Source organism: Dromiciops gliroides, chromosome 3 (genome assembly GCF_019393635.1).
Source record: "Dromiciops gliroides isolate mDroGli1 chromosome 3, mDroGli1.pri, whole genome shotgun sequence".
Lineage (NCBI taxonomy): Eukaryota > Metazoa > Chordata > Mammalia > Microbiotheria > Microbiotheriidae > Dromiciops > Dromiciops gliroides.
Genome location: NC_057863.1, coordinates 467,416,139 through 467,443,366, shown reverse-complemented (window position 1 = coordinate 467,443,366; position 27,228 = coordinate 467,416,139). Strand labels below are relative to the sequence as shown.

The window sequence follows — 27,228 nt, the reverse complement described above, 5'->3', positions numbered from 1 at the left end:
ATAGATAGATAGATGGATAGATAGATAGATAGATAGATAGATAGATAGATAGATAGATAGATAGATAGATAGACAGACAGATAGATAAGATAGAGCTAGATATCTATCTATATTCATATTTAAATAGATATATCTATATCATCTATCTATCTATATCTATCTATCCTATTTATTTCCTAGGACGCCAGTCTAGGATTTTAATTCTTATTTCAGCTTTCCAGCCCCCAAGACCCAGGGATCCTGTCAGCCCAGGACTGTATTATGTATGTGTATAAATAATCTCAAGGAAAAAATCTTCCCCTAGCCAATGGCATGACCTTTAAACCTTCATGAATGGAGGATTCAAAAATTATCATCAAACGAAACACTGGATATGGGATGGGCATCCTTGTATCCTGAGGCTGGAAGAGACTGAACAGTCATTTAATCCATCCATGACAAGCAGCATCAGCACCCAGATACTGGGTCCAACACCTGTCCAAAAGCTAAAATAATAGCCCACAACATGGGAACGTTATTTCTTTAAGCAAATGCTGTGTAGAGAACATCACCAACACTGGTACTTGTGGGAAAAGGTTACAGAAAACCACACCAACTGTTAACAGTTCTGGGAGTAAGTCTGGTTTTCTAAATTCACACAAGAGTATCCGACTCTAAGGGAATCCTAGGCCTAAACTGCGATTGAAAAAGACAATATTCCAACAAGTTTCCTCAGGAATACATTCTAATATTTAAGAATCTTCACCCTCAGGAGTTTCTCCATTACATATCAACCCAGGGGCCAAGGATCCCTAAGCGATTCATGGATAGATTTTAGCTTCTTTGATTCTGGATGGGGGAAAAAATTTACATCTTTATTTTCACTAACCTCTAACTGAAATGTCACATTTTCTTCAGTTAATTAAACATGCTCTTATCCTGAGAAGGGTTCAAAGGCTTCACTAGACTGACAAAAAGGTTTATGACACAAAAAAGGTTAAAGGCCCCTGGGATAAACTAAAGGCCTACTGATCTACTTTAGACCCATTTCTCCTTAGAGGAGGCCTGCCTTTCTCTGAAGATGGTCCACTATCCTTGTTTGATAGCTTTTTGTATATACTTGAAAGGTTATTAAAGTTACTCTACAGCCTCAGCTCCTAATTCCTGGCCCACTGAGCAAAAAGTAAAACTCTACAATCATCTTCATTGGTCATTTCTCTCCTCTGGACCCTGGGGAAGTTCTCCATGTCCCTCTTAATTTCAAAAGTACAAGGCCATAAAAAACCAAAGTCATAATATAAGGGGAAAAAGTGGTACATGGAAAATAGATTCTGTTTTCATTAAGCTTTCCAGGTCAAGGCCTTAGAATTGATTTCCCCTGGGGTCAGTTAAGTTCTTTCTGTTCTGTGGCCACAAACAGGATCTCTAACCCAAACCCATACAAAGCCATGCACTGGTTACAAAGGAGCCCAACAAGAATGATGGATGCAGACCTTCATTCAATAAAGAAAAGTGAGAAAAGAAGAAACGGAAGAATTTAGTACTTCCCAACTACAACTAGGTAAGAGGAAAGATGAATGAGAATGGACAAATATCACTAATATGGACTCAGAGAGATTGACTGGAAAATTGTTATGCTACTTGGCACTGAAATTAATTCATTTTAATGTAAATTGTTAGTAGCAGTTTTCTTTGGTTAAATTGGCATTCAAGCAAGCTTTTAATAAATCATTTTAATAATTTTTTAAAACCCAGATAAAGAAATGTGAAAAATCAACATAACCTTTCATTTCTACTAAAAACCATTCAAACAAATTCACTAATAATGGGTCATAGCTTTATTTTGACATATGAAGGACAACCTACCCCTCGAAGGAAAATGCCAAAAAGGAGACCCAATGGCTATGATCATACTTACCAAAGCATTATAAAGGCCTATTTGTTTGAATAACTATATTATCTCATGCTCTCTATCCTGAAAATGAATGAATGAATGAAAAGGGCATTTATCAAACATTTACTTTGTACCAAATGCTGTTCTAAGTTCTGAAGATTCAAATAGAAAAGTGAGGCAATTCCTGCTCTGAAGGATCTCACATTCTAGTAGGGGGAGACAACACAGTACAGGTGTAGGTGGCTTAATAGTGAAAAGAGAAAACACCCCCCAAAAATCAGAATCTAATCCGTGTATAGAGGAAGCTAGCACAGAAAGCAATCCAGTGCAAAAGTTCAAAAACATTCTGTAGAAGCAGCATCATTGTTATTAGTTGACAAGTACATTTTATCATGAAATGCACAGAAATCTAGAGCTAGAAGGGACCTTTGGCATTCATTTGGTCCAGCCCTCTGACTTCAAATAAATAAATGTTTAAACCATTCAAAAGAGATAATGGCCTTTTCCTTTCTTGAAAAGAGGGATAGAAATTATAGCCTTCTTCCTCTGTTTTGTAATCCTGACAGTCAAGATTTTTTTCTTTCTTTCATTATGGCAAAACTTTACCCTTCCCCCCCCCCCAAAAAAAAACCACTCATACTTTCCTTTAAACCCATTTCCTCTTGGGCGGTTTTCCATGGACAACCACTCCCCAAAATCTTCCTTGAAGACAGTAATTAAAGCAACCTTTAGCCTTCTCTCCTCTAAGAAAAACAATCTCAATTCTTTTCATAGAAGCTCTGTGGTATAGAGGAAAGCCCACTAGACTAAAAAGTCAAAAGAACTGGGTACAAGTTTTAGGTCTTCCAAGTGTATGGACTTGAGCATGCCCCTTCACTTATCCAAACCTCATACCTTCATGTACATATCCCAGGATGGCCAGAACCAGGAGCTGACCAGAGACACAGTCAGAAACACAGAAAAGAACAGGTGTCACTTTAGAGTTATTGCTAATTAAGGTTTTAAAAATCTTTTGATTTTATCTATATACCCCACCAAAATGAAGTATGAGCTATTAACCTCTACTGGCCTTGGTGCACCTAACTGCATAGTAACAATTGCAACAGTTTCACGGATGACTTATGCTCTCCAAAGTCATAAATACTCATTTCAAAGTTCAGGAGATAAAAAATCCTCTACTCCCAACTCGCGATTACTATTTTATCCAGCTGTTTAACTGTTTTAACCTCTACCACAAAACTCAGTATTCCTACTGGTGCTATGTCCTCAGCAACTGGTGAAATGAAGACTGATTAAATCTATTCCCCACTTGTCTGGTATTTTCCCTACAATATCCGTGCCCTGAATAACCTTAATAAGTGTTTGCTGAGTGACCAACCTGCCTCAAATATGGTAAGAAAAGCTTTGGGATTTTAATTGTGTTTTATATTGTCAAACTGACAGCTACTCAACTAATTTTTAAATCCTATGGGCAAGGATTTATTTTGTACAATATTCAACAGACTGTTCTAGGAATTTTCACTCTATTTGATGATAATGAAGATAAAAATTCCAAGGAGGAAAAAAGTGAATATGTAAAAATAAGTATTCTGATGACATGACTTTGTAAAAAATCTTTTAGCGTGTGTTGAATCTAAGTATAAAAAGTCAGAGGGAGAACAAAGGCAACAGAGCTTTAAGTGCCAAGGGAACGAGACAAGAAATTAGAAGATTGGGTTTTTTGTTTTTTGTTTTTTGTTTTTTTGTTTTTTTTTAGTGAGGCAATCGGGGTTAAGTGACTTGCCCAGGGTCACACAGCTAGTAAGTGTTAAGTGTCTGAGGCCGGATTTGAACTCAGGTACTCCTGACTCCAAGGCCAGTGCTCTATCCACTGCGCCATCTAGCTGCCCCGGAAGATTGGGTTTTTATCCATGTGTTCTTGAGTAAATAACTTCAGCTCTCTGGGTCTCTGTAAAATGAAAAGGTTTCATTAGGTGCTCTCTAAGGTCCTTTCTGGTTTTATAATCAAAGACTCACAGAATTTTAGATCACAAAAATAATGACGAGAAGCATCATACTCATATATGGGACCCATACTGAAGACAGGGGGTGTAGAAAGAGGCATAATCACCAAGGGAAAAAAAGTATAAAATCCTCTTCCTCCCAGAATAATTCTAAATCTCCATAAAGAAAAGACATGCTATCCTTTTAATATGAAAATGATGTTACTGACAGACTATAAGTAGAATACGTTATTTGAGTTATGTTTCCAATGGTCGTGAGAGATTTGCACTGACGCTTTTACTAGCTGGGTATCCTTCAGCAAGTCACTTAAAGCCACTGCGCCTCAGTATAGCAATGGAGAGTGTACTGGATTTGGTATCAGGAAGACCTGAGTTCAAATCCTGCCTCAGACATTTACTAGTTATGTGACTCTGGGCGCATTACTTAACACCAGTGTGCTTGAGTTTACTCATCTATAAAATGGGAATGACAATATCATCTACCTCTCAAGATTTTTGTGAGAATCAAATGAAATGCTATTTGTTTGTTTGTTTTTTTGTTTTTTTTTTAGTGAGGCAATTGGGGTTAAGTGACTTGCCCAGGGTCACACAGCTAGTAAGTGTTAAGTGTCTGAGGCTGGATTTGAACTCAGGTACTCCTGAATCCAGGGCCAGTGCTATGAAATGCTATTTGTCAAGCACTCTGCAAACTGTGAAGCATCTTACGTCCTCTGAGGTCCTTTCTAGTCTAAGATCGGTGACGCTATGTCCTTATCCTCCAGTCCCCTTTATGAGCAGCAGCATCACAATGCACATCACGGCTAACTCTGGTCTACGACCAACTTGTAGCAATGGATGAGGGTGAAGCTAGTCTGACCATATATGATCATATGGGACTTCCTTTTCACTATTTTTATTAACATTTGAAATAAGTTGGCTATTGATCAAGATAACAATTCCCAGGAATTGAAGAAAATAAGAAGGTGGTTCCAAGACCACAAATCAGTGACCAAGGAGCCCTTGGTCACTTTGAGGTACCCTTTATTTCTTTTCAGTTTGATAATGAACAAGATCGTTGCCACGACCACATGTAGACCCCATCTAAGTAACCCTACATTATGGAAATTCCAAGAAAACTACAGTAACTGAACAGAAGGCTCTAGACATCTTTTAACCTTGCAGACTTTTCACCAAGCTCAGGATAAATGTATGTTCTCAGCTTTACTCTTTATATAATAAAAGAGAAGCTAAGGAGCATGTGGTTTTCTCTTCTAACCTATGATATAACAGGTATCCAGCTCAAACACTTGGGTTGTTTGTTTTTAATAAATTTTTGTATAGAGACAGAGAATACTTTTTGACTTTATAATGGGATCCTCTTGTCTCCCATACAATAAGGGACACTTCCCCCTGCCCCACCCCCCCAGTCAGGAAGACCTAGGTTCAAATTCAGTGTCAGACACTTACCACCTGTATGACCCTGGTAAGTCACTTAACCTCTAGGTCTGCCTCAGTTTCTTTGGTTGAAAAAGGTGGGAAATAATAGCACCTGCATCTCTTGTTGTGAGGATCAAATGAGATATTTGTTGAGTTTTTAGCACAGGGCCAGGCAAAAAGTAGGTGATTAAGAAATAATTCCCTCCATCCCTCCCTCTTTTCATTCCTTCCTTTGGTTTCTCATGCCATAAATGATATTTTTTTCTTGACTTCTGCCTTCATGTTTGCAAAAGAAATTGAACTTTTTTGTTACCCCAAAAGGGTATTTTCCAAATGTTTCAGAGGATTTAAATCTTTCTTCTGGATCATAAATTTAGAGGTGAAAAGGACCCTAGAGATACTCATGTACAGCTCCTTCATTTTACAAATAAGGAAACTGAGGCGCAGAGCATTTAAGTGGCATACCTAGGGTCATATAATAAGAAAGTGTCTGTTGCAAGATTTGAAGCCAAGTCATCTTGACTCCAAATTCATCACATTAGCCACTACGTAAGACCTACACAGTAATATTTATCATATTTGAAAGAATATTATATTTTTGGAGCAACAAGGTTTGTCTGCATATTTGTCTTTTGGGGGGGGCAATGAGGGTTAAGTGACTTGCCCAAGGTCACCCAGATAATAAGTTGTTAAGTGTCTGAGGCCCAGTTTCTACTCAGGTCCTCCTGAATCCAGGGCCAGTGCTTTATCCACTGAACCACCTAGCTGCCCCCTGCATATTTGTCTTCAAAGTTTGTTTATTAATAATCTTGAGGCTCTTGTTTCATTGTCAAAAATAGTTAATTTTTCCAAAGTTTTATGATTGTATATCTCTTAGATTATCAGTAAATTGTATTAATTATTCATTGACTATATATAATTAGTTACATTAATCATCAGTTAGAAATATGTATATATGTGCACATTGATACACTTTACATGGAAATAATATTTTTACAGGTTAACAAAGGAATCTTTAAACTTTTATAGGTAGTTATTTTAGCAGAGACACAGATTATAAAGAACATATGTTGATGTTATCTATGCATTAATTGTGTATACTCTTAACTTTGTACAATTCACCTCCATTTAGGTGCTCATCTTTTGTGTTCAGGGAATGTCAAATAATGTTAATACAAATATCTCATTACTCCATTCTTACAGTGGAAAATACTTAAAGAATATACTTCATTCTATAGTACATATACCTGAATCTAAGCATCTCATTTACTGATAAAGTCTAAGCCTCTTCAAAATGAAAGTCATTAAAAATTTAAGAATATGGAAATGATTGTAGTTTCATCAGCAAAACCAGGTGATCGATACTGAAAAACAACTGTAAAGCTGACCAGGGCTTTATGATACAATTCATAGTATCAGAGACTGACTGCTAGATCACCGAGGTCACCTAGTCCAACCTCCTCATTTGGTAAGTGAAGAAACTGAGACCCAGAGGGGCCATGTGACTTGCCTTGGATTACATGGTTAATAAGTAACAGAGGGAGGATTCAAACCCAGATCTTCTGTGAGTCCAAATCTAGGACTTCTTTGACTGTGTCTGACTGACTCCCCTGAAAACTGTTCCCCATTTTACATTCACACAAAATTCAGAAGGTTGAAACAATGTCCATGCTATGGTTTCAAAGCCTATGCCATCAGTAAAAATATCAGTACATCACCCAACGAAGACATTCTATTCCTAGAGCATTTCCTTTCATATCAACCAACATACAGAGAGTTTCTATATAAGTTGTACACTTTTCCCCCAGTGATCACCTGCCTAAGTTACTAGTAAATCAAGAAAAAAAATCTGGGGTATACAGTGGGGGTCAGTGACTACAACAAACCTCAGCTACCAGGACTGAGAAAAGTAGCCTTGGAGGATAAAACACAGAAGGAGCTATCTATACCTGAACATTGAAAAAAAAAAAAAAGTTGCTGGTGTATAGTGTCAAAAGGACTCCTTATCCAATATCTGTATATACTGAGAGTTGATTCTAATTAGTTTGGTCTAACCATTGAACTTGTCCTGAAGAGGGTATAGGGCATGGCATGAAGGGTTCCCACAGAATAATGTGTTCTAGGCATAGGGCACTTAGATTTTACACAGAATCATTCAGATCCTAATTCAGAACAAACAGGATCACAACACAAAAAACCATGGCAAAGTTTAAGTGACTTATTCAAAGTCAAGTAAGGACCCAAGAATATGAAACTCTCAGACTTCAGTTGATACCAAAGAGCATTAACCCTTTTCTCTGTAAAACACAGAGGAGATAAGCAAATAGTTTGAGTATAATAAATTACTGCCAATCTTCTGATCAAAAATTTGAAATATACACATATGTACACGTCTTACAAAAGAGGATTGATCAGACCTCCAATATGCTGCAATAATATGAGCTGCTCTCTGTATACAATAAAATATCTTGTTTAGAATAAATCATCTCTCCCTAGGCAACACTGGCTTATTACAGAGTTACTGAATGGCCACATAGTCATTTGTCATATGGGTTGGGGGAGAACCAACACCAAAAGAACCGCCCCCCCACAAACCCTCCCCATAGCACAGAGTAGTAGGCCATGGCCGGATGGCTCCCCAACCCCCGAAAAGGAAGTGCAGCAGCACTCATCCTTCAGTGTCTGTATGTTATCTGTCTGCAGTTCACAATCCGAGTAAAGCCGTTGGATTCCTATCCACCAAACCTGTTTTGAGTGCTTTGCTTTAATCTGTGCAAACCCACACACTTACAGCCATAAATGCATTTGCACTGAGAATGACTGCTGAGGATGTGAATACTCCAGGTGTGGCTGTATTTTTCACTTCATCGGCACAGCTATTTAGGCCTAGTCTTCTCCATTGGCTTGAAGCTCTGTTCACACCATCTTGGGTAACACATCACATTATTCTTCCTTATAAAAACAAATAAACTCAAATAAGCATTTACAGACAGTTCATCCTCCTGAATATTTTCTTTTCCCCCAGCATCTAATTAAGAGGGGAAAAATGTTCTAACCCACCCAGCTAAAAGCACCCCAAATCAGAGATTCACCTGATCAATTCCTCCATTTCACAAGCCTCCCCCACGTTTCTCACCTCCGCAGATCTGCTCAACCCAAAGGATCTCTGATTGTTGGCAACCACTTAGTCACCAACAGTACGGCACTGCAGTACCAACCCACTATCCGGCAACTTGGCTACCTGAGTCGTACTAAGTCAATGCAGTTTTCATTCCCCCTTCTACAGGGCCAAGTTACACTGTCCCATGAGGCTAAAAAAGAATGCCTTCACACTTATGATGGTTCCCCTCTGAACCAGGGCATCAGGAATTTAAACATTTCTCAAGAACATAGAGCTGGAAATATTGGTTCCTAGCTGAATCTGTTCATAACATAGTTGGTTTAGAGAGGCACCTCTGAAATAACTCCAATCCATTTGTGTACACGGGATGCCCAAGTTTAGAACTAATGGTTGAAAATAAAACCTAAGTACAAAATTCAATGAGGCATTAAATATTTCATAACTGAGTGCAGAGAGATGAGTTGTAAAAAATAATCAGGTCTTGGGAAGGATCTAGGGAAGCTGATTCACAAAATTCAAATAATTGTGGTTTATATTCCCCTATCCCACCCCACCCCTAACTCTCAGCTGTGTATTTTCTCCATTCCAATTGCAAGGGTTTCAGATTTTTCTCCCCTGAAATAAACTGACAGCTGGAAAATTTACTAGTGTGCTGGGCAACATGTTGAGAGGTTGCACTTTGCAGAATTAAAGTTAGTGCCCACTAAAGCACGCAGGCAGAAGAATGGAATGCCTTATCTGAACTGAGGATTTTATCTCCCATGGACATCACATCATTTGGTACATACGTCTGCATTGACGTATACACTATTTTATATTATAATCTTTTTATTTTGTGTTTACCCACAGAACCTTACGTAACATATTTCTATTTAATATGTGACAGCATGTATAACACAGTGTTCATATAAAAGCAGACTCCCCCTTAGTGTGCCCTCTTCCTTGCCTCTCAAAATAAGAAATAATTCTGCTTTGCAAGGTTTCTGTGTAACTGCTGAAGAAAAAAGCAAGAACTACCACCAGCAATAGCAGACTTAGAGGAAAGAACCAGGAAAACAAGCCAGTTCTTGACTCAAAGCTACCTAACAACCTATTGGCATGATTGTTTGAGGGGCGGTAGTGAGAGATTTTAGTGACCATTATAATCCAGATTTGAACAGATTTTATTAGCCTAGCCAAAAGGCTAAAAAAAAAAGTCCAGTTTTCTAATGGAAATGTCTGTGAGCCCATCTCAGCATTCCAGGGAGAGTACATGAGCCCTACACACTGCCACTGTGACACAGTACTACGGTATTACATTATCACAGGCACATGCATCTGATTGTCTTAACAAAGAAGCAATAGATAGGCACGAGATGTTTGTTCAGAAAGCAAATAACCCAGACAGAAACTCAGGAACTCTCCATTCATGCCAGCTCAAAATAAGTATTATATAATGAATGGGCTTTTCCCATTAACCCTCCAGACATAAAATGTATATTCATTAGAACAGCTTTCTGCATAGTTAAAAACAAAAACAAAAACAAAACTGGTCCTATAAGGAAGCAGTCACACCTTGTCAGAGCAAATGTGGACCGGGTAGTCTATATATCAAGATAACCTACAATGTTTTAAGCCTTTGTTGTCATCCTCATAAAAAACAAAACAAACAAACACAACACCAACTGCTTGACAAGAAATTATGTAATGGAGGATTGTTTCAGGTGACTGTAAACTGTATATAAGACATTAACAGAGCAGTCAGCTAACATCGGAACGATGCTTGATCTCAGCTCCATGTTTCCTGCATTGCCCGTTAGGCTTTTAGTAATGGGGGGTGGGGGAGAGGGAGGGAAGGAAGGGGGTAGTAGGAGGGTCGAGGGAAAAAGCTAGGAAAATTCTTACCGCCTCCGAATCTTCAAATCCATGCAGGTACAAATTGTCGTACATGGAGCTCTGATAATCCAAAGCACCTCTTTCAGGGCAAAAGCAAAATTGCTACAGAACCACAGCTGGGTCAAAAGGTAGAAAAGGCCTATGCTGAAGAACTGAGCCTGCCTTATCAATTTTCTGTGGATTCTCCTGCCAAGATGCTACTCCTTTACATCCTAGAGGGGAAGGTTATCCCTAGAGGCAGTCCAGACCTGGCATTTTATCTGCCTTCTAAATACAGAGCATAAAAGCAAAACCCTTCCCCAACCAAGGACTGATGACAGAGCCAGGAAAGAGCCCTCTGATTGGCTCAGCTCCCCTGCTTCAGTCACTTGGAAGAGGCTTCTTGATAGTGGATGACGAGTCAGAGGATTCTACCTAGCAAAGAGCTCTTTCCGGCTTCCCTTGTGTTTCTCAACACACCATAAATACTCATCAAGATCCAAAAGACAGTTTGGAATCACAGGATGGTGATTGCTCTAAGCTGAATTGTTCGCCTTTATTAAACTCGTAATTTGGGAGGGGGAGGCAGGGAGGAGCAAAGGGAGGGACCGAATTTCCAATGAACACAGTGTAAAGAGGCAGGGGAACATACATTAATCTGCATCCAACATCTGTACTTCACGGATAAACTGTGATTTAAATAAAAAGGGCACCAAGTCATTTCAAACAAAGCCACAGCAGGAAACAGATGGTGAGATGTCTTTCCAATGGCCTTGCTGGGAAAGGGGGAGGGGTGTAAGGAAGGGGTGCAGGGAAGTGGAGGGTGAGAAACAACTTTGTGACCCACCTGGTGAGGTCTGAAACAGAAACCAGCAGTTTCTTCATTTATGTAGGCACTGATCTTTTTAGTGTTTTTAGGGATTTGACTTTTTTTCCATCCTCCCAGCTACAGCCAATTCAAATGTAAGAGTTTAAATGAAATCCCCTCCTTTTGTTTTCATATACAAATCTCAAATGCTTTCATTTCTCAGAGAAAAGCCATCCACCAAAGCTTTCTGTCAATCACCAGGGAAAGTCAGGTCTGCAGGACTTCCAAAAGAAGTCAGCTATGGCCGAATGCAAGAAATCCAAGAGGGGCAAAGTATAAGACCAAAAAGAGGCAGCATGACTCAGTGGGAGTAAGAAATGACCTAGAAACTCAGAGACTGTGATTCCTAATATCGACATTGCCATTCACTGATTTGATGACTCTGGGCAAGTCACTTAATGTCTATGGACTTTCTCTCGCCTCCTCACCTGCCAAACTGAGGTAAGAATGAACCAAGAGAAAGCCCTGGGAAGCACTTTGCAAATCTCAAGTGTATCATGCACACTCATCAATGTCAGCCTGAATACACTGGCTGCAGTCTCTGGTGCTTAGTGCAGTGTCTGAGAGGGGTGGTTGTTGATCCCTGGAGGCCAGAGCTCAGACCAGAGACCTGGGGAATGGGACCTATTCTTCAAATGGAATATTTTGAAAGGCGCAACCCCCAGAGACAAAAAAAAACAACAACACATAAAGCAATAGACCTCACAACCAACAGCCACAACACTTCCAGAACTGGTACTAACACATTCGTCTTTTTCAATCAATCACGTGCCCAGACCTGGATTAAAACACTATCAAAAATATCATTTTAGAAAAGCAACAGATAGAAAGAGACTTTAAGTACCCTGACAATGCTATAGAGGAATGCTAACAGTCTGACATGCGCACTAAATAAAGTACAGTAGAAAACTGAAGTAACTGGCGTTGGGTTCCAGAAAGAGAAAAGTCAGGAGGCCTGGGTTCTAGTGTTGGTTTTGCTGCTGTGTACCCCTGAAGAGGTCATTTCATGTCTTGGCCTCAGTTTCTTCACTGGTAAACTAACCTAATTACAAACTAAATAACTATAAAGTCCCTTCTCTAAATATATAATTCTGACTATATACATATTCATATGTATATTCCATATAAATGTGAAAACTTCCAGAATTTGTGATTTCAGTGGTAGGGTAGGATCCATCTACTGAGATCTGTCTCCATCTTAGTGAGTGGTATTCATGAGTCCCCTGAAGGTCAGAAGAAGAATTTGCTGTCTGGTAAACTAACTTTGTTGGTGATTGGTCTTTGTTGGTCTTTACAAAGTTGACTGGATTGGTCCTTAGACCACAAATATATATAGTCTCTTCACTGAATTCATACTAGATGCTTTTCCAACTTGGTAGGACCTGCTGGGCCTAAGGTTCTTCTGGTATAAGAAGTCTGGATCACCCCTATGCCATGACAAGGTATTGGAACAGAATTCTAGTGGAATTATCTGGATTATCTGAATAATTCAAGACAACATAATTTTAGCCAAAGATATCCCAGTAATTAAAGCAAGAAAGTTTTTTTCTCCTTGAATCATCCATATAATTGCTTCAATTTACCACCTCACTTTGAGTGTGTAGACACAATCTACATGTCTCAGAGTGTCTTAAAATAAAAACCTAAATTAAGATAAGAGGAAGAGGGGAGACATTTCTGAATTTTACCATGATTTTGAAGAGTATTCCCTAGAGGGAAATCTATGTGGAGGCTTAATTCATATCCTATTTGTTGCTGCCTCAGAGCTTTGCTTGTAGCTATAAGGGGGTCTAAAGTAAGATCTAAGTAAAAAGATATTAGCATCTTAAATCTAAGATATGTTACATTTCTGTCTCTATCACCAGCAGCTAGGATAGTGCCTAATACATAGTAGCTGCTAAATCAATACTTGTTGCATGAATGAATAAATATTTACTATAGAATCTAGTGAAAAGTTTACCAATCCCCCATTAGAATGTAACCTCCTTGAGGGTGGAGATGGTTTCTGCCTTCTTTGTATCCCCTGGAGCTTAACAGAATGCCTGACGTATAGGAAACATATTATAAATATTTGTTAATTGATGCAGAAAGCCACAGGAAAATCTAAGTCTGATATGGTGCTGACTGAAGGAATAGAACAAAGATTAGGCATACATTACAGTGGTGGGCATTATAGAGGTTTAACAGCTGTTATTCACTTCAATTTAAATCAGTGAGTATTCACTGTAGAAGATAATAAGAGCAGCTAAGTGTTGGCAATTCTCTAATTAAGGAGAATTTGAGAGAACTTGGAGATGGTAGGTAGTTCTAAAGAGCCAAGTTTTAAAATGCCCATGTGAATATAATAATAGTGAGTATAGAAAACTGTAGCCTTCCTTGTCTAGCTCACTATCTCCTTGTTTATCTCTTACCAAACTCTTGATTCCTGATCTGCAGACCTTGCCTTTCACCAGCAGCCCTAATCTTGACTATGCTCCTGGGCTTCTTCTTCAGACACTGCGGCCTTTCAGTAAAACTGGCTAATGATCTTGGCATTAGCTTCAGACATCATTACCACAAGGGCCCTTTTACTTCCAAATCCTGTATCTCTGGCCATCAAGTTCTGTTTGCTCATGAACATCGTGATAGCCACTGTGGGATCCCAACCCTCACACATAGGAATATAAGCTACTTCTAATAGTAGCATATAGCACATAGTAAATACTTTAAACTAGGGTGAGGGGGGCTTGTTGACTAATTAACTCTCTTCAGATAATGTTATAGCTTCCTAGACACTAAAGCATTTGATATTTGGTTCAGGGGATTCCAGAAAGCCTGTGAATGATGTGTTCTTGGAAGGAATAAATTCATTGACATAAAAGGGAAGCTAAGTGACATAATAGATAGAGTACCAAACCTGAAGTCAAGAAGACTCATCTTTCTAAGTTCAAATCTGGCCTCATACACTTACTAACTGTGTGATCATAGGCAAGTCACTTAACCTTAGTTTCTCGGTTGTAAAACAAGTTAGAAAAGGAATGGCAAAGAAAATGCCAAGAAAACCCCAAAGGGAGTAAAGAGTTAGATATGATAGAAACATGACTGAACAACAACAAAATGGCAAAAACAGCAAAAATGGATACCTCCTGTTTTGGGTTCCCTGGGTAAGAAAGAGGTTATTTAAAAAAAACAACCTTCCAATATATAAAAAATAATTTTTAACATTCATTTTTTAAAATTTTGCATTCCAAAATCTCTCCTACTCTCCCTTCCCCCTCCTTGAAAAATCAAATAGGATATACATCTGCAGTCATGCAAAATATATTTCCATGTTAGTCATGTTGTGAAAGAACATTAAGACCAAAAATACCCCCCTCAAAAAAAAAAAACAAAGGAAGATAAAGTAAAAAATAGTAGGCTTCGATCTACATTGAAACTCCATCAGTTCCTTTTCTGGCGGTAGATAGTATGTTTCATCATATATCCTTTGGAATTGTCTTGGATCACTGTACTGCTGAAAGTAACTAATTCATTCACAGTTAACATTGTATATTGCTGTTACTGTCTACAATGTTCTATTGGTTCTGCTCACTTCACTTTGCATCAGTTCATATATGTCGTTCCAGGTTTTTCTGAAATCATCCTGCTCATCATTTCTTATAGCACAATAGTATTCCATCACAATCATATACCACAACTTGTTCAGACATTCCCCAATTGATGGCCATCCCCTCAATTTCCAATTCTTTAAGCAATGGGTTATAGGAAAAAATCACAGTATATAAAACAATAATCTTTGCTGATCTTCTCTTTCCTTGAGCAGTTTGTCCAAAATGGCTGCTGTTACTTTCTATCCTTATTTAGTAGGAGCTCAATCTTTCCATGGTTTCAAGAATTCTTTGTCAAGTTGGTAGCTATGCTGAAATGCCTTTCTAACTTCTCTCCTCTGGGAACCACGGCTTCTCAAGCTTCATCTTTCTTTACATGTGATTAATTCATAAGTAAAACACCAAGAGTAAAGAATTCTCTAGTTCTACGGGATAGAACTCAATCTATAACCATATGTGATAGTAATAATCAGGTTCATATAGTGCTTTAAAATTATAAAGTATAGGGGCATCTAGGTGGTGCAGCAGATAGGGCAGTGGCGCTGGATTCAGGAGGACCTGAATTCAAATCTGGCCTCAGACCCTTGACACTTACTAGCTGTGTGACCCTGGGCAAGTCACTTAACCCCAACTGCCTCACCAAAAAAATTAAATAAATAAAATAAAATTATAAAGTATAATTCTCACAACAATTACCTGTTAGGTGATGTCATGAGTATTATTTCCATTTTACAGATAAGAAAACTGAGGTTCAGAGATGACAAGTGGCTGACCCACAAATACAGCTAACTTTTCAATTCAAGCTTTCCAACTTGTCACATGTTATCAGCACAGTAAGTCATTTCCTTCTCTACTATCCTAAACTCCTGCACTTTACATCTGTTACAAGTCCCTGAAATCTAGTTCTCATTTATTCTCCCTGGGCTGATCTAAACCACATATAAAATAGCATATGATATGGGGTGGAGTTAACTTTGTTCTCTTTTCAGAACATGACAAAAGGTTTCTGCTATCCTCAACCCAACTGCTAAATGCTATGATTGTCTACAAGTGAGAAAATGTATATAGCCCACTTCAGAAAAACTTTATTTTGAGTTTTTGTTATAATTAGAGTTCTCTTAGACCCACCTAGTTATAGACTATGGCTATAAACATGAAATAGAGGTATAACCAAGAGCAAGTGAGATCTACTGTGTACATATGGGCAGAATGTGGAGTGCCAGAGTTTCTCTTCTTCAAAGACAGAATATTTGTATGCATATTGGAGTAAAGTGAATAAAAAGAGAGAAGAGTAATGATTATATGTGTGTTTTAGACGATGAAGTTCTTTGTGTTATAATTCATATACTATAAACATATATGTTTCTATCTTTACAACATATGGTATGTGTATATAATGTGCATACATATATGTATATGTACACACACATGCACACATACCATATATCAGCACAGTTCCATGAAACAATAGATAGAGCAGTGGATTTGGTGTCAAGAAGACCTGAATTCAAATCCTACCTCAGACACACTAGCTGTGTGACTCTGGTCAAATCTCTTAAACCTCTGGTCCTCAGTTTTCTCATCTATAAAATAATGAAAATAAAAGCATCTATCTTACCACATTGTTGTGAGGATTAAATGAGATAATATATGTAAAACATTGCAAACCTGAAATCGCTCTGTAAATGCTAGCTAGTGTTGCTGTTGTTACTATTATCATGCTAGAGAAAATTATATACCAACCAAACATCAGGCACTTATTAAGTACCTACTATGTGCCAGGCACACACAACAGTACCTATCCTCAAGGAGCTTACATTCTATCAGGAGAAACAACATGTTGTTGTTATTATTGTTTGTTGTTCATTCTCAAAAAGGATCATGACATCGGGGTGATATCATGACTTGCACTGAATTGGATTTAAGTGAGGGAGGGCTGTGCAATGTCACCAACCTCACTCTCTCCTCCAGAGTGATCTGGCTCCAGTGGCAAGATATATCATCTAGATGACTAGAGATGGCCCCGGATGTTCAAGGCAATTGGGGTTAAGTGACTTTTCCAGGGTCACACAGCTAGTAAGTGTCTAAGGTGAGATTTGAACTCAGGTTCTCCCAACTTCAGGACCAGTACTCTATCCACTGCACTACCTAGCCTCCCCCAAGGGGAAACAAAATATACACATATAAATGTATACTAAGTAAGTATGAGACAAATTCACGTGAGAATGTTGGGGGCAAGCACAGACAAAGATGAAACACTGACATTGAAGGGATCAGGAAAGATCTGGTATAGGATTTATGTTGGAACTGAGCTTTTAAGGAAGTTAAGTTTCAACATAAATAACTCTGCAATTCAGTTTTTTCTGAGTCCAACATATTTTTAGTATTGTTCAGCAGGGCCCAGAGAAGTCAGTGCCTGCTCAGAGAAGAAAACACCACGCTGAGCTCAGCAAGGCCTTTGCCATCCTCACGCGTGCTGACAGAGAAGCCAGGGGCCTTTAAGTCTATTCACAAGCAGAACTGTCTTGGCTTCCTTAGGCAGTTTGCTGAATTAGCCTGTTGTTCTTTGATGTTTTATTTCTACTAAAGGGCCACATCATGTTGGGTGGTTTTCTAGCCTGTCTGCTTTCTAGGCCACTGAAGGAAGGAAGGAAGGAAACAAACATCTATTGAGCCTTGTGCCAAGCACTTAAAAAATATTATCTCAATTGACCCTCACAACAACCCTGGGAGGTAGGTGCTATTATTCTCCCCACTTTACAGTTGAGAAAACTGAGGCAAACAGAGGTTAAGTGACTTGCCCAAGGTCACACAGCTAGTTAAGTATCTGAGGCTGGATGAACTCAGGTCTTTCTGACTTCAGAACCAGGGTTATATCCACTGAGCCACTAGCTGCCTCTGGTTGTTGTTCTGCTGAATTCACTTCAGGTAATTCCATAGGGTAGTATGGGGTAAAGAATGCTAGCTCTGGAATGAGAGGAGCAAAGTTCAAATTCTGACCTTATTACTGTTCCCAAGCCTCACTTTGGAAAAATCACTTACCTCTGTCTACCTCGGTTTCCTCACCTGTATGTAAAATGAGGAGTAAGGTTCATACTAGATGACGGTTTAAACCTATGATCCCATTATCCACAGCAGGTGTGTTCTGCTTAATATTCTAAATGTAGGTGGCAAGAGCTGAGGAATCAAGGGTGTTATTTAAATGAGAAATTCTGTTGAGCTTAGACACAGAGCAGCAGTCCCTCTGGAGTCTGACTGCACTGCCCAATTGCTCTCTACCTGGATTGTGATCTCCATTTTTAGTTGTTATATCTTGGGTTCTAACCTATACCTGGTAGTTTATGCCTAGGTTCTACCTCACGTGTTTCAGAAAGGATTGATTTTTACTCTATCGTTGCAGACAAGCTGGAGATATGGTAGATGATAGAACCGGTAGGTGGATTCCTATCTGGTACCCAGGAGTGTTGATGAATAAATCAATGTCAACCTGGAGAGTGGAATCCATTAGAGTGCAATAGAGCTCTGTCCTCAAAGAATCAAAGGAAGGGGCCTTAGAGGGCATCTAAGTTCAACTCCCTCATCTTACAAATGAGGAAACTGAGGATTGGAGAGATTAAATCACTTGGCAGGGGTCACACAGTAAACATAAGAGGCAAAACTTGAACCTGAGCCTTCCTGACTCCAAGGCCAGCATCCCCACCATTATGCTATACTGCTTCACTCCCGTCCCTGTTATTTCCTACAAATAACTTTTAGGAAGACATAGGTGGCAAGCATCGAATTTATAGATGACACAAAGCTGGAAGTGTAAGCTTGTCCATAGAATACAGAAACTGCATCCAAAATATTTTGCCAAATCTGGCAAGATGAAATGTAATAGGGATAAATGCAAAATCTTGCACTCAGGTTTATAGGATGGAGAAGATCTGGTTAGACTATAGATGGGATCTTTGGTAACTTCAAGTTTAATATGAGCTAACAGAAGGATGTCACTGTCCCAAAAATGCAGTTTTTAGGGTTGTTCTTGTAAGCATTGTGTGCACACCAGAATTTACAATCCATCTTTGCTACTCAGATCATGTTTAGAGTGTTCAGTTTTAGGCACTGGACTTTAGGATAGATATTAGAGATTTGGAGCATAGCCAAAGGAGGGTAGCCAGGATGGTGATGGGATCAGAAACTTAATCATAAGAGTGGAAGAGCTTCAAGAACTTCAGCTTTATGAGAAGATAACATGATAACTCTTCAATTATTTGAAGGGCTGTCATAGGGAAGAGGGATTAGATTCATCCTTTACATTGCAGAAAGCAGAATTAGATGAATGGGTTAAAGCTATGGGGGCAGGAGGGTAGATTTTTGTTCAAAATGCACTGGGAATATGATTATTGTTGGTTCTCCCTGGCCTGATCTAAACCCTAGATGGAGGGCTCAACCCATTTACATGGACTTCAGCACCTATTCTCTTGTTCTAGCCTATAAGGTATTCAGATGTTCTTGCTGAGTCCTGTCCCTCTGCCCCTTCCTCCTTAGGCCCCTGATCCCCAGAAGCTCCACCAGATAACCAGATTTCCAATCCCAGCCTCTTCTGGACTCTCTGGTCCTCACACCGAACAAGCCTCAGCTCTAACTCTTACAGGGGTCAGTGTTAATCAAGTGATTCTGTCATATGCAGAATTTCTGGCTAGGCAAACCTCAGAGTATGCCTGGTATTGGAGAGAACCAAAACTATGCCAAGTCTTTTTAGTTCTAAAAAGGAATATAGAATAAGGGAAAGAAGACTTGGTGCTTGACTTGAAGTCAAAAAGGTCTGAATTCAAATCCTGTATCAGACTTTTACTTAATTATGTGACCCTGGGGGAGTCATATAACCTCTCAGCCTCAGTTTTCTCACCTGTAAAAATAAGGTAAAATAATACCTACCTCACAGGGTTGTTGTGAGCATCAAATGAGATAACATATGTAGAGCTCTTTATAAACAAAACCCTAAATAAATGTGTTATCATGATCATCGTCAATGAATCATTGAGTAAGAGCTAGAAGAGAATTTATAGATCATCTAATCCAACCCCCTCGTTTTACAAATGAAGAAACCAAGGCCCAGAAAGATGAAATTATATTCCCTAACCAACCTAGATGACTCTGGAGAAAGTGGCCCTGCATCATCATTTTTAAAAGGTCAATTTAAACTAAGGTAGTAGCATAATCTGTCATCTCAGCTTCTCAGAGACTGAGAGTTCAAACAGATCATGTCAAAGGCATAGAGGTGATAGCTGACTTTTTCTATTGCTCTCCCTAGGTTTCCAGATACAAGAAGAACTGAAAAATGTCCTTCACTAAAACAGGCACACTTTTCCTGGGAGCTAAACAAAGCAAGGCAAGACAAGGAAGACTAAACAAGGAAGACAATGCAAAGGCAGGCTAATCAGGAACCCAGAACTGTGCCTTAAAGAAAGATATTTCACTAGTTTAGGTCATCAATTGACTTTCTCCAAAGCAAAACATTGACTAAAATGATTTTTCAGAGCTGATTATTAAATGAAAATCCCATATTTAAAAAAAAAACACATAAACTACAAATGATTAGATAGAACACCGGATTTTCTGGTTAGGGAGAGTTGAGCCCAAAACCTGCCTCAGATACTTACTTAGAACTTATGTGATTTTCCTTAAGTTACTGAAGGTCTTTTGGTTTGTTTCCTCAGTTGTGAAATTAGGGGGAGGGAGGTCACACTTGATGTCTTCCCATCTTAGGATAATTTTACAGGACAGGGGACTGAGGACAAGTAGGAATGTTGGTGAATTAATAAAAATCTGTGAAAGAATTGCCAGTTTTACATTTGAATGGTCACATGAATCCAAATGAGATCTTCAAACATTTTACAATCATCCCTTCCTCTGGGGTTAAGGGTACAGCACCCCCATAAGATGGAAAATCTGCATAAAAAATGTTAATCCTCCCTTCATACCAGGGAAGAAGTCTGAATTATTATGGTACTAAAAGACAATACTATACATATATTTTATGCATTTCTGAGTTTCTAAACTTTTTCTGTATTGTCTGCTGGCCTTTGCATGTCACCTGTGGCTTCTGAAAAACTCCCCCAAAATCCCATTTCATTTCTTTTGCCAACCTACAATATATCACAACTGTGATGGGGAAAGTTGCAAAGTAAAAGGGATAACTGTACTGTGCTTTGAGAAACAAGGAATATGATGAATACAGAGAAGCAAGGAAAGACTTACATGATCTGATGCAGAGTGAACCACAGCCAAGAAAACAACAAACATAATAACAACAATATAAATGGAAAGAACAATGACAAAACCATTGAAAGTGAATGTGGCAAAATTACAAAGAACAACAGAAGAAATGTGAGAACACCCCCCCCAACCCACTCCTCTGTAGTAGAAACATGGTTTGGGTGCACTGCACATATTTTCAGATTTGTTTGATGTACTAAATAGTTTTGCTGGGTTTTTTCTATTTTTCTCTCTAAAAATATTACTTTTTATATAGGATGGCTCTCCAGGTAGAGGAAGAGAGGAGATTTTGAGATAAATTTTGGTGATATAAAAAAATCAATAAATATTAATTTAATTAATTTGGATTCATGTGACTCATAGGGCTCCTTCAATTTTACCATTAAAAAGACCATATCTGGGATAAAGCACCGGCCCCGGATTCAGGACACTTGACATTTACTTAGCTGTGTGACCCTGGGCAAGTCACTTAACCCTCATTGCCCCACAAAAACAAAACCAAAAAAAAAAAAAATCAACCCTCCCCCCCCCCCAAAAAACATATCTGTCTCCAGGATTAAGGAAATATGCTTGAACTTCAAACAGAGTTCACTCGAGTTTCTTCTAAGAGTAACTCAAATTTTTGTGGAATTCCATTTAGTTTCTGGCCCGCATGGGTCATTACCTTTCCAGTTATAATGGGAAATCAGTGAAATCACTAAGCTGGTAGCATTGCCATATAAAGTCCCAGTACCTATAGACAGCAAACAAATCACACGATTCGAATTAAAAACCTCAGAAATAATTCTACCATTAGGGACCTTTACAAAGCACAGTTTGTACAGAGAGAAAATGAGACTCTCATGAGACAAAATTTTGAAGTTACAAAACATAATCAAAATCAATAGAAAACCAAAGGGAACAACCTAAAACTACCTCATCCTTGTAGATTTCCCTTCCATTCCCACAGGCATAGACATATTATGGAAACTGGAACCAAAAGAATACAACATGGGGGGCAGCTAGATGGCGCAGTGGATGGAGCACCGGCCCTGGATTCAGGAGTACCTGAGTTCGAATCTGGCCTCAGACACTTAACACTTGCTAGCTGTGTGACCCTGGGCAAGTTGCTTAACCCCAATTGCCCCTCAAACCCCCCCTCCCAAAAAAAAAAAAAGAATACAACATGGGCTTTGCCAATAGTGTTGCCTGCCTATCTGTGAAGAGCAGGAGATTCCTCAAATATTTAAGGTTGATAGATTAATGAATAACATAAAAGTAACATTCAAGTAAAATATTTAAATAGCAACATACCTTAGAGAATTACAATTCTACTCCATTTCACAATGGCATGTGGGAGAGTTAAGTAAAGAGGTACCACTTGGCTTATGCTGCCTGACATAGTTTAGAAATCCCTTTTTGACTGAGCAAATAATAGTTAAGTATTTTTCAAGCATAAAATCTAACTTTAGAAAAAATTGTTTTTGTTGGACTCCTCAGGTCACCTTTCCATTCTGGATGACTTATTGGTATTAAATAAAAATGAAACATCATGAATGAATGATAAAACATTTATTAAGCCCTCTATACATACCAGACACTGTAGTGGGGACTAGGAAATAAAAATACAATAAAGAAAGACAGTCCCTTTCCTCAAGAAGTTTATATTCTAATGAGGGAAGACAACACATAAAGGGGAGCTATAAAGTGGGATGGGGGTTATATTTGTAGCATGGTTTAGAAATGCCTGAGAAGTGGCATAGTTCTAAAGTTCTGGTGGAAGGGTGACAGTGACTGGAGTGTAAGCACCGTGGTTTGAAGTTATCATCACAAACAAATTATCTTGATAATGCTGTTAAATAATGGTTCTACCCATGTGAAATCCTTTTTCAAGTCATTTAACAGAAGAAGTGTGAATTATAATAATTCTGAGATTTCATCTCACCTCTCAAAGTGGCAAATAAGATCAAAGATGGAAATGGTCAATGTTGGAGGGGTTAGGGGAAGCCAGTAACACTAATACATTGCTGGTAGTGGTCAGAACTGGTCTGGAAAACAGTTTTGAACAATACTATAAAAGACACTAAACTATTCATATGCTATATCTAGCCCAATGATCCTGCTATAATGAAATGAAGTAAAACCAACAAAAGAAAAACATAAAGTCCGAAAATATCCAAAATAGCACATTTTTGAGGCAGCAAAAACAAAACAAAACTGAAAACAAAGTATGTTTGTTTAATTAGGGTATGGCTAATCAAACAGAATATTGTACTTTAAGAAAGAATAAATATGAGAAATTCAGAGAAACATAAGAAAGCTTAAGCAAACAGATGCATAATGAAATAAAAACAAAGAAAAAAATATACCTGACAATAATGAGATAAACAAAAACAACATTTAAAGACAGCCAAATTTTGATTAATTGAAGCAACCTATCCTGGTCTCAAAGAGCAGATGATGAAACACATCTTGGGGCAGCTAGGTGGTACAGTGGATAGAGCACTGGCCCTGGAGTCAGGAGTACCTGAGTTCAAATCCGGCCTCAGACACTTAACACTTACTGGCAGTGTGACCCTGGGCAAGTCACTTAACCCCAATTGCCTCACAAAAAAAAAAAAAAAAAGAAACACATCTCCACTTCCTCTCAGTAAAGAGATGGCAAGTTACAGGTGTGGAATGTGGCAGAGACTATCAGCCATAGTTGCTGAGTCTGAGAGCTTTGCTTAATTGTTGGTTTTTTTCCAAAGGAGAGTTCAAAGGAGAAAGAAAAATTTAAAGGGAAATACTTATGGTATAAAAAGAAAAGGCATCAATAAAACTTTTTTGGCAAATTTTTTTTTTTTGGTGAGGCAACTGGGGTTAAGTGACTTGCCCAGGGTCACACTGCCAGTAAGTGTTAAGTGTCTGAGGCCGGATTTGAACTCAGGTACTCCTGACTCCAGGGCCAGTGCTCTATCCACTGCACCACCTAGCTGCCCCTCATAAAACTTTTTTAAAATGATGCTGCTATGATATATGTGTAGGCATACACAAATAGAAATAGATTGTGTATTGTGTTCCCAATAGCCTATTGAAAACTATCAGTCATCCATGACAGGTATAATGGTTTTGATAAGATTTGGAAAAGGCAAAGAGGAATGAACAAGCCATTAACATTTCATACAAGACAAAATAAGAAAATTTCACCATCTTGTTGCTTTAGTTAGAGTAATATCCAGACAGGCAGTAGGAATAGGACTATTATTATGTTAATGTTTAGTCACTATACATAATAAGAATTTATAAGCTTTCCCCAACTATGGCTGCTAATTTAAGGCTTTCAATCGAAGTCTTTGAACTAAAAATGTATTACAGATAAAAGGCCAACATGCCTTAGACCACTCAAAGTACATGACAGAATGTTGTACTTGTAGTCAGGAAAATGAGTTCAAATTCAGCTTCAGAAGCTTATTAGGTGTGTGACCCTGGACAAGTCACTTGACCCATTTACCAGAGTTTCCTCATCTATAAAGTGGGGTTAATAGCATCTGCCTCAAAGGGTTATTATGAGGATCAAATGAAATAATATTTGTAAAGCTCTTTTCAAACTTTGAGTCACCATATAAATGCTAATTATTTATCATCATCATCATTTATTATACAGTAGCCACAAAACTAACCAACACTGAATTAATCTAATTTCCTTGGGAAACATTATTGTGTCCTCATCTTGGTAAACCTACTAAAGTAAGCTAAAGATATGCTTGCAAAATCAAAGGAGGAGAATAATCCATATCTTTTATACCATTGCTTTGTCATTTCCCCCTACCCCACCTCCTTTCTTTGGAATGTGTCATGGCTTGCTCACGCATTGCTCACAAGAATGTGCAACTTCAAATGAAAGGAGACAATGATTTAATATATTTAACAGTTGATTACCAGTTATCTATTTTCCTTGCCTTTCACTCATTAGATTTATCACCAATCAACCACTTATTTGATGAATGCAAAATAAATTAATCTGAAGAATTAGAAATCATAAGAAAATTTCTTCCAACCACACAATGTCTGATATCATTTAGCATAAATGCTGTATGTTATAAGCCCAACATAGTTTTTCCATCTATTTCTCACTTTCACCCCTTCTTTACCAACTTGTTCCAGTGATAGGATGTTCTTTGGGTGCTTAGTGACTCATTGCACAGATGCTTTTTGGTATATATTACTCTTACTTCTTATATTTTAGATAAACTACACAGCCCCCTAAAACTTTTCTCTTGTATGTTAACATTTTTCCTCAGGGTACCACATCCTTCTACAAATGACCTGACTTTTGAATAAAGGAGGAGGATTTTAATAAAGTTTTTTTCTGTCAGTTCTCTAATAAAGCTTTTTGATATTTGAACCACTCCAATGAGCATATGTGCAACACTGTATCTTTCTATAATATGGCTAACATAATGGACATGGGAGAAGAAACTTCCATTTCCCTGGGTCCACATGGTATAGGTTATGATGTTTTTGTTTTCAGTCTCTGCTTGAGGTGCTTTATTAAATCAAAATCTGAGGAATTAACATGCTGGGCTACATTAGCTAAATAAGCTACTCTAGGGGATGTAAACTTAGAAAAATGGGGAAGGGTATTATTTTTTTCAAGTCTCTGGGGAGAGGACCACTTAGCTGAGAAACAGTTCTCCACTAGAACCTGGGTATAAGTTGAAATTATGTAATATGATATGAGCTATAACTACTGATTTCACATCAAAGCAGATTTCAGGCAAAAAATAAACAAACAAACATTTTTCTGTCTTTTCATTTAGGTTTAGTCTATATGGAGGAAAAAACCCAACATCACATTTATTCTCTGTGACTCATTAAAGGGTTTGTGGCAGCTAGGTGACACAGTGAAGAGAGTGCTGGGCCTGGAGTCAGGAAGACTCATCTTCCTAAGTTTAAATCTGGATTCAGACACTTACTAGCCGTGTGATCCTGGGCAAGTCACTTAACTATTTGCCTCAGTTTCTTCATTTGTGAAATGAACAGGAAATGGCAAACCACTCTAGAATCTTTGCCAAGAAAACACAAAGTGGGGTCACACAGAGTCAGACACGTCTGATAACTGCATATATAATTCTCAATTAGTGTGACTAATGAATTCCATGAAGTGGTCATATTATTTGAATGCATTATTCAAATTTGCATTGAATATTTCCATTGGACTAGAACCAATGACCATATTTTACATAATTATAACTTCAAATACTAAGAAACTGCATAATATGACTATTTCATGTAACTTTTAAAAAATATGTATTAATTGAGATCTAAACATAATCTCAGAAATTTTTTCCTTATGGATTTCCCGGATCAAAGGCATGTACGTGAAACTGTATTGGAAATTATAGAAGAATGACTTTCCAGGCTCTTCAGTTCTTCCCACTGCCCTTTTATTGGACTTTGGACTGAAAAGAGTCTGTGCTACTATGTTGGATGGTCTCGTTAGGCGTGGTATATTCTGGATTTTTGAAATGCCTTCACAAGAACCTCAAGCGCATACCAATTCCAGGACACCTGATGCTATGATCAATCAATCAGCAAACATTTATAAGTTCCTAGTATGTGCCAGGCACAAAGCCAAGTACTGGAGACACAAATACAAGAATAAAACATACCCTGGCCTCAGGGAGTCTACATTTTTTGTTTTTGTTTTTGTTTTTGTTTTTGTTTAGGCAATGGGGGTTAAGTGACTTGCCCATGGTCACACAGCTAGTAAGTGTCAAGTGTCTGAGGCCGGATTTGAACTCAGGTACTCCTGAGTCCAGGGCCGGTGCTTTAACCACTGCGCCATCTAGCTGCCCCCCAGGGAGTCTACATTTTAAAGGGAAAGATAACATATGCACACAAAGATCCCTCAAGAATCACCCCAGGACAATTAAACTTTGGTTTAATAACCTGGACTAGATGTGAATTGGTCCAAATCAGACTCTCTGCTCTGCACTTCTCTGGTCTGGACCAGAATGTCGTAATTTATCTAATTGCATTCCAGTAGATCTGAGGTTGAACTGTGATAAATTACCAAAGAGGTTTCTCTGTGGGTTTGCCTGATGTCTGGAATTTTTTTAATTTCCACCTAAAAGGAATTACCCTATTGTTCTGAACTGGAGTAAATGAATGATATGTTTTTCACATGAAAAGCTTGCTGCTCTATTCCCTCCAATACTCCAGTGTATTGATCCCATTGGTGTGGATATTCCTTCTAATGATGAAGTCACCTATTTGTACTT

The 27,228-nt window shown here is 38.3% G+C and overlaps 1 protein-coding gene across 5 annotated transcripts in view; it reads right to left on the bottom strand.

The window, feature by feature from the left end:
- The window catches only part of CACNB4 (calcium voltage-gated channel auxiliary subunit beta 4), a 351,173-nt gene that overhangs the window by 150,170 nt on the left and 173,775 nt on the right, over positions 1–27,228 (bottom strand). The window contains exons 1-2 of one of the 5 annotated variants that reach the window (XM_043992575.1): positions 10,298–10,721; positions 8,084–8,244 (exon numbers count right to left, since the gene is read on the bottom strand). The exons of 2 other annotated variants lie outside the window; for them this stretch is intronic. In XM_043992575.1, the coding sequence (XP_043848510.1) occupies positions 8,084–8,089 (6 nt within the window). In that variant the 5' untranslated portion in view covers positions 8,090–8,244; positions 10,298–10,721. Of the gene's footprint in view, positions 1–8,083; positions 8,245–10,297; positions 10,724–27,228 lie in introns of those variants that run through there. 2 more of the 5 variants (XM_043992576.1, XM_043992574.1) reach the window with 2 other exon arrangements.